This window comes from Leptopilina heterotoma, unplaced genomic scaffold (genome assembly GCF_015476425.1).
Source record: "Leptopilina heterotoma isolate Lh14 unplaced genomic scaffold, ASM1547642v1 Lhet_99, whole genome shotgun sequence".
Classification (NCBI taxonomy): Eukaryota; Metazoa; Arthropoda; class Insecta; order Hymenoptera; family Figitidae; genus Leptopilina; species Leptopilina heterotoma.
The window spans coordinates 1744028-1752924 of NW_025111206.1; the positions used below are offsets into that span (position 1 = coordinate 1744028).

General features: G+C 25.9%; 1 protein-coding gene across 4 annotated transcripts; it reads left to right on the forward strand.

The window, feature by feature from the left end:
• The first annotated feature begins 3488 nt into the window (after positions 1 to 3488).
• On the forward strand, positions 3489 to 8871 carry LOC122512478 (histidine--tRNA ligase). Of its 4 annotated transcripts, none has more exons than XM_043628322.1 (6): positions 3489 to 3663; positions 4618 to 4929; positions 5514 to 5726; positions 7053 to 7274; positions 7460 to 7961; positions 8072 to 8871. In XM_043628322.1, exons 1-6 carry the CDS (start codon positions 3568 to 3570, stop codon positions 8554 to 8556), a joined length of 1830 nt encoding a protein of 609 aa, XP_043484257.1. In that variant the 5' UTR covers positions 3489 to 3567; the 3' UTR covers positions 8557 to 8871. The 4 variants fall into 4 exon arrangements, with proteins under 4 accessions (XP_043484257.1, XP_043484258.1, XP_043484259.1 ...); XM_043628324.1 differs by lacking the exon at positions 4618 to 4929 and adding an exon at positions 5253 to 5396 and having other exon boundaries at positions 3526 to 3663; XM_043628325.1 differs by lacking the exon at positions 4618 to 4929 and adding an exon at positions 5250 to 5396 and having other exon boundaries at positions 3529 to 3663.
• The last annotated feature ends 26 nt before the right edge of the window (positions 8872 to 8897 follow it).

Here is an 8897-nt window from a genome sequence, read left to right on the forward strand (position 1 = left end):
ATTTAATATTACGTAGCAAGTTTTTGATGTCTTCGACTATAATTATCAAAGTTTGTACACACACGCGCACAAGTGACTCATACTTACAACTATACAAAAAAACACAACTGAACATTAATGTAAATGAACAAGATAATTAAAAAAAAAATGCATACATGTTGTCAAGTAAGCAGTTCTTAATCCAAATAGTGAAAAGAACTTTTAATTCATTCATTCGCAAAAAAAAAAAATCATTGATTGTAATGTTAACGTTTCATTGTATCCGTTGAATGGCACGTACGCGCATGTCTCATCCGCGTAATTTGTAATGATAATGATTATTTGGTTAATAAAAGTTATCTAGATGTACATATGTTCCTTGTTTTTTGGAGTTATTTCAACCCTTAATTTTTACTTAGAAATTCATCATCTATTATTCTTTTCGTTTAATAAAATCGTGAATAAAATATTTAATCATTTTCGAATGGAATTCATCATCTAATACTCTTTTTGTTTAATAAAATATTTAATCATTTCCTATCAAAAATCATCTATTATTTTTATTTAATAAAATATTTAATCATTTCCTACTGAAATTCATCATCTACTATTACTCTTTTTCTAAATAAATTATTTTTAAATGCAGCAGTGCTAACATCTGGAGCACAAAAAAGTACTTCGTTCATTTGAACCTTAAAATCTTTAGGAAGATAAAAAATAATTTTAAAAAATAATAATTGCCCATAAATTATTTTCTTATTGAAATAATAAAATGTATTTGAAAAAAACTTGTAAAATAATTATTAAATAATTATCAAACTTAATAATTTTGAATAATTATTTAAATCAAATTAATGTACAAGTGAACAAAAATAGTAAAACTAGAAACAAAGTTGAAAATAAAATAATTGATGACAATTTTTTCAATAATAAAAAAAACGAAGTAAATTTCAATTGTCACTTTTAAATTAATTTTATATTTGCTTCAAAATTTGTTTTTAATTTTTTATTATAAAGTTCTAAGTTTATTTAAAAATTTAATTGTTTTTATTATTTTTAATTTCATTTAATTCTTTAGTAATATTTTACAAATTTTAATTATTGTAAATTGTAATTAATAATTAATTATTATTTCAAATGTAATGATGAATTAATTATTAATTCAATTGTAGTTATGAATTAATTATTAATTCAATTGTAATTATGAATTAATTATTAGTTCAATTGTAATTATGAATTAATTATTAATTAAATTGCAATTTCTTTTCAATTGATTCCGAAATTATGTTAAAAGTTTAATTTTAATTACATTTTTCAATGAGAAAATAATTTATCAACAATAATAAATTATAATTATTTTTCAATTTATTTTTGACTGTTCATTTTTTGTTAAAGTAATTTTTAAAATGAAATGAAAAGGGAAAGTGAAAAAAAATAAAATTTCAATAGTTTGTAAAAACGTTTGGTCTACAGTATGAGTATATAATCATCAAATCAAAAGAAAATTCTTGCATAAATTGCAAGTAGAAGGTGGTTTGCACGTGTCAATAATAGTTTAGTGGGAACTTGTAAATATTGCAATTCCGCTAAAAAGAGCGGAAAATTGCAAAACTCTTGTCGATGTCGCGAATAAATGAAAGTAAAGCAATAGTCGAGCCCCCAGTCGAAACCATCTAAACTTACAGGCTTGAATTTACTCTCTGACTATTTGTAATATAGTTGATTTTATCAAATTTTGTTCAAATTTAATTATTTGCAAAAGTGCAAAAATTTTAAACAAAAATTTTTAAGTGTACTAAAATTATTCATCATTGTGGAAAACCTTCTATCTTTCTTTAAAAAATACATACTAAAAACTTTTTTTTAAGTTATTATAGTTTAAAAATGTAAAAAAAAAATATTTATTTAATTTTAATCAGAATAAAAAATTAGTTTTTTGAAAAAAATTTAAACCATTAATTTCAATTTTTAGAATTTTAGAATTTTTTTTAGAATTTTAATTATCAAAATTCTAAATTTTTCATTTAAAAAGAATCCTTTCGAAAAATTTGTGAAAATATCTTTGATTTTCAAAAAGATAATAAATAAAATTTATAAAAATGTAAAATAATAAATGAAAATTAACCTCGAAATTCAGGAACAATACCTTTGTTGTTGTAAATTTTCTGTTGATCGCCATCAGATTAAGTGGATTGAGTAATAAATTTGTCCTCATAAATAATTAATCTTTTTGTCCTCGTCACCAAAGAACCTGAAATATACGAAAAACTTATCAATTTCACTAAAAAATGGTAAAACACTTAGTAAAAAAAAACGTTAAAACACAAAAAATTTTACACCCGAACACTTTTTTCAAAGACGGAACAAAACACATTAAAAGTGTCAACAATTGCGAATAAATCGAATAAATTTATTAAACCATAACCTTAAATTGTTTAAATGATAAAATTTTGCCAAAAATTTATATAATATAGCAAATAAAGACATTTTTAGGCACAAGAGTATGAAACTATCAGAAAAATAAAGCAAAATCTTGAAGAAATAGCAACAAAATTAACCTCAATATTAAAGACGTTACCTTGTCGATTTTTTATTGATCGTCAACAGATTAAATGATGAGCCCTTTTGTAAAGTAAATAAACCACCTAAGATTTACGAATATCTCGTCTATTTCACTGAGAAATGGTAAAATATTAATAAAAAAACACTTTATAACTAATGAAATTACACCCGCACACATATTTCGCTGTGTGGATGGACAATAACTAAACAATTGGCGGTAAAAAAACACTAAAAACGCGCCAAAAAGAATGGCTACCACCCCCACCTAACAAAACAATAACAATAAACTAGTAAACAGATTTCCACGTGGTAAATTTTTCAAACAGACATAAAGCAATAAATAAGTACACTTTTATCAACAAAGAAAGAAAAAAAATCATGAAATTATAAGAAGAATGCTAGAATATCAAGTAAAAAACACTAAAATTAGTTAAATTTTGCCCTCACCCCTTTTTTCTACGTTAAAAAACAAAATTGTTAAGTTGGTAACAAAGTACTAAAAATGCACCGAAAAAAAAATGGCGACCATCGCATCTAAAAAGTTCAGATGGTAAATTTCGTAAATTTTCACAAATTCTGTACATAATACAAAAATTAAACACTGCTTTAGCGATAATAACATCAAACGATGAGAAAAATAAGACTGGGGCTGAAGAAATAGTAAAAAAATTACAAAAATGAATATACCTATTGCAAAGTTGCCCTTGTTGATTGGCATCTTCCACATCTTCTCAATCCGACTACAATTTGTCGATTTTTTCCCAACTTTTTGTCATTTTCACTCAATTAAATAGAATAGTTCACTTTAATATCAGCTTGAATGTAAATTTTCCTTCTTAAACTCGCCAACAAGCCCGCTTCTGCAGGAGGGTCATGCGCTCCGTCGTTCAGCTCGTTCCACAGTACCACCCGTTCCATTGCGTCCAAGTCCACATTCCTTCTGTTCCGTTCATTCTGAAACTGTGTGCATGGCACCGAGGAATTGAACTAAAGTGCATCTCCGAAAAAGTAACCTCGTGGAACATTATGGCTGATGAAAATAAGATAAAACTTATTGAAGAAATAAAACAACAAGGTGAACTTGTGCGAAAATTAAAAGCTGAGAAAACAAATCCCGTTAAGGTATTTATTCAATACATTTAATATTCACTGCGTATATTCTTGACAACTTTCTTTCAACTACATATGGAGCACACACTATTAGTTTTCTTTTATTTTTTTATTATTTTAATCGATAATTAACATCTTTTGTTTAATAATTAATTGTTAATTAAATGAATTTGTAAATTTTTTATTGTTATCAATTTTTTCTTGTGGGGATTATTTTATTCTATTTCTATTTAAAATTTCATTTCTGGGTCATGATTTCATAATTGTATAAATTACAATTAACTATTAATTATTCTCTTTATTAAAACATCTTTTTAATATTTAATAACAATAATAAAATAAAAATCCAAAACTTTATTTTTTAAATTAACAATAAGTAATTTTCATATAAAAATAAAGAAAAATAACATTTTTAAAGTGAAACTTGATTATAGGTTATGATTTTCAAGAATTAATTAAAAACTTTCTCTATAAATATATGTAATTATTTAAATTCTATCGCCTTTCGTTGTTCGAGAATTTTCTTCTAAATATAAACAATTTTTATATTTATCATCTTTTTGTTTTAGCAATATTTAAATAAATTTTTTGCTCTACTTTTAAAAAGAAATGTGTAAAGTGTAATCAAGTGCATATTGGAAAGTTCAGTACGTAACTATTATTTATGATTCATGTAATAGTTGTGCAATAAATACTAAAAAAAAATTAAACAAATATTTTTTAATTTGACAATCATTATCGCAATCCGATGTTGCACAATAATAATAATAATATCAAAAAAGTAATTTCTCCATTTTTTTCTCATGTGGACAATATCAGTTTTATTTCAAATAATCAGCACAAACAAATAAAACGTATATCATTTAAAAAAAAATATGTCAAAAGTGTGAATTCATTTAACTTTGATAAATTTTATTGTAATCTGCATTGAAAAATTTCATATTCTCGACTTTTGTTTCATTTTAGGATCAAAAATCATCGACAGATATAAAACTCGAATTTGCCATTATAAATAATGATTTGATTGATGTCAGTTATGTTTGTGGTTGGACCCCATCAAATAAGGATGCTCAACTTTTTGATTTATGTAGTAAACATATAAACGGTGAATTAACAAGTTGGCCTAATTTGAAACGATGGTTCGATAATATGAAAAGTTACACTCCCATGGAACGTTTAGCGTTCGCTGCTCCAAAAGGAGAAAATTCATCTCTTTCAATTAAAGTCGATCGCCTAATCAATCCTGTTACTTGCTCTGACAAAAACCTCAATAAAAAGGTGAGGCAGTTGTCTACTTGCAGTACTGCCATAGAAGAATAATTTCAAAATTATAATTATTCTTGAAATTCTTACCAACCTTTCTGAAAACTAGATTACACTTTCTTTTTATAAAGACGAGCATTTTTTTTTCTAAACAATTTTTTTCAAAAATATTTCTTTTAATTTTTATCCAAGTTTAAAAGATATCTTTGATCAGTTGCAAAAAATAAAGAAGTAATTAAACAATTAGTTCAAGAAATTTCATTTAAATGGATAAAAATGTAAGAAATTTTTTTGTGGTATTTTTTTTAACTGAAAATAATGTCTAATGTTTTAAGTAGTTCGATAATCAACATTGAAGCCTTTTCTCTTTCATTCTGGTTACGATATTTTTGCTTCGCACAAACATGTTGAGTTTAATGCGAACGAATTTAATCCTCACCACACGTCAATTTCGCAACGTGTCAACAAAAATGGCACCAAAGGTACGATTAAATGATTTTCAATTTTGTCCGAAAAAAGAAAAGTTGATATTCGAACTACATATTATTTATTGCAAAATAATAATTATCTTGTTATTTATTTTTGTTTTCTCGTACTAGATAGTCGATGAAGTTGCAAAATTACTCAGTCTAAAAGCACAATTGGGCGACGATAATGTTGATAAACAAAAATTTACTCTTAAAACTCCCAAAGGGACGAGAGATTATAATCCAGAACAAATGGCCTTAAGACTTGGAGTTCTGGAAAAAATTATCGCAATTTTCAAACGTCATGGGGCAGAAACGATCGACACTCCTATTTTTGAACTCAAGGTTTGTATTCATAGCAGGGTTGACAATATTTGAATTTTACAGAATAGAAAATTGAATTTATTTAAAATAATTTAATTCTTGAAAGACTACTGTAAAATTATTACTTATAAATTATTTAGTAAATAATCTTATTAGGAATTTCAAACATAATTGGATTTCATAAGAGTTGTATTTACAATCTTTATAAATAATTGAATTTCAAAACGTTTAAATTTAAAATTAGAAAATTGGAATTTTTAATAAATTTAATTAATAAATTGTTGAAGTTTGTTTTTTCAGAAATTTGAATTCAAATTCTTTTGAAATTACTTGAATTTTCTTATATATATTTAATTACTAAAAATAATTGATTTAGAAAAGAATTCTCTGAATATTATTTTAAAAAATTGATTTGAAGATGAACTTTCTAAAAGTTATTAAAAAGAATTGATTTAGAGAAGAATTTTAGTAAAGAACTAAAAATTAATTGAATTTTAAAAAAGTTTCAATTTAAAACTTTAAAAAATTTGAATTTTTAGGAATTTAATTATAAATTTTGTTAAACTTTGTTTTTTGAGAAATTTTAATTCACTTATTTTGAAATTTGTTAAATTTTCTAATATGTATTTTATTATTAAAAATAATTGATTTAGAGGAGAATTTTAATTAAAAACTAAAAAGTAATTTAATTTTAAGAAGGATTTAAATTCAAATCTTTGAAAATCTGTATTTTTAATACTTTTAATTAACAATTGTGTAGAACTAATTTTTTATAATTTTAATTCAAATTCTTTGGAATTATTTAAATTTTTTGATACATATTTAATTGAAAAATTTTGAAATAACTGAAATATCTTAAATTTGAATTGTTAACAAGCGGACTTCAAAATAAATTTAGAAGAAGTTTCTTTATCTTTCAAATAATTGAATTCTCAAAGATCTTTGTATAAAACTATTAAAAATAATTGATTCAGAGAAGAATTTTAGTTAAAAATTCCAAAAAATTGAATTGAACTCAAAAAAATAATTTTTTTTTCAAAATCCTGTAAAAAATAATAACGATCAAATATTTATTTAAAAAAGAAGTTATTGATGTTTTTCAATAATTTTACATTTACAGAAATTTGCAAATAAAATTGTATTAGAATATCTTTTTGAGTATTTGATCATTTTTAGAGTTGAGGGGACATTTTTTAGGTTGAGGGGAAAAGTCAAAATTATCTCTGGAAATCAGAGGAAAAAAATTAAATGTTTGTGGCAATCCTGCATAAGGAAAATTTATTTAAATAAACAAATAAAGAATTAAGGAAGAATTGATATTTTTTAATAAATTTCTTTTTTTCACAGGAAGTTTTAACGGGGAAATATGGAGAGGATTCGAAACTGATTTACGATTTAAAAGATCAGGGAGGAGAAATTCTTGCACTTAGATATGATTTGACTGTGCCTTTCGCGAGATACTTGGCCATGAACAAGATCACTAATATAAAAAGGTACCACATTGCCAAAGTATACAGAAGAGATAATCCCGCAATGACGAAGGGTCGTTATCGCGAATTTTATCAATGCGTGAGTAATTTTTCCGTATTTCTCTTTTTTATTCATCTGACTTTTTTTTATAATAAAGAGAAAGGAAAATAGCAATTTTCCTTTTTCTTTGTATTCTTTTTATTATTTTATTTCTTTTTTATCTTTTTTCAATTATTAATTTTATCTCTGGTATAAAACTAACTTTTTCTTATTTTCTTTTTTAGGATTTTGACATAGCCGGTCAATACGATCCAATGTTACCTGACGTTGAATGTCTACGCATAATTTACGAGGCTTTATCGTCATTAGACTTAGGACCATTTGTAATGAAAGTAAATCATCGATGTATCTTGGACGGCATATTCGAAACGTGTGGCGTTCCAAAAGCGCAATTTCGCAGTATTTGTTCGTCCGTGGATAAATTGGACAAGAGTCCTTGGGATGAGGTGCGCAAGGAAATGGTGGAGGAAAAAAATTTAGACGGAGCGATAGCTGATAAAATTGGTACTTACGTTTCACTGTCGGGTAAAATTGAACTTGTCCAGCAATTGAGAAATAATTCAGAACTCATGAAATCGTCTAATGCCGTGCAAGGTGTCGATGCCATTGAAACGCTCCTGAAATACTGCGATATTTTCAATATCAGCGACAATGTGAAATTCGATTTGAGTCTAGCGAGAGGGCTCGATTATTACACTGGAGTCATTTACGAAGCAGTATTAACAGGTGAGAAACCAGAAAGAAAGTTTTAGAAATAAAATCGAGAAAAATAAATATAAATTTAAATACATTTAATGAAATAATTAAACTAATAAAAAATAAAAATTTGTCTGCAGGAGATGACGTTGAAGTTGGAAGTATAGCTGGTGGAGGACGTTATGACAATCTCGTGGGAATGTTTGACTCTAAAAAGAAAAATGTGCCCTGCGTGGGATTATCACTTGGTGTTGAGAGGATCTTCAGTGTTTTGGAATCGAAACTCGAGAATAAAGGTCAACGAACACGAACAACAGAAGTTGAAGTCTACGTTGCTGTTGCTCAGAAAAATCTATGCGACGAGAGAATGCGAGTAATTATCGAATTGTGGGAAGCAGGAATAAAAGCTGAACATTCATACAAAAAGAATCCAAAAATACTGGCACAATTGCAACATTGCGAGGAAAATAAAATTCCATTGGCTATCATCATCGGCGAGGGTGAATTACAAAGAGGTGAAGTTACATTTCGTGAAGTGCAAACGAGAGTTGAAAAATCTGTTCCCAGAAATCAACTTGTCTCCGAAATACGCAAATGGCTAGAAAATTCACGAACAAATCCTTAGTCTGTTTATAATTTTACACTTCCATGTTACACGATCATTTCCTGGCTCTAATGATCGATAGAAGAATAATTTAATTTGTTAATTACCTTTGCATTTTCTACTCTCTGACTCTTTTGATACGTAAAATATCTTTTTTTACCTCTAGAATTTTTTTGTACAAAAAAAGAATAGCGTATCAATTATGCCAGAATTAGACTACCGGAAATAATTCTGATTGCAAATCACATAGTTCAACTGTTTTATATTCTTATCAACAAGCAAACCAAACCTTATTTATTGCATTTATTAAAATAAAAACCATCTGATGGAAAAAAATGATATTCAAAATTTAATTTTTCTTC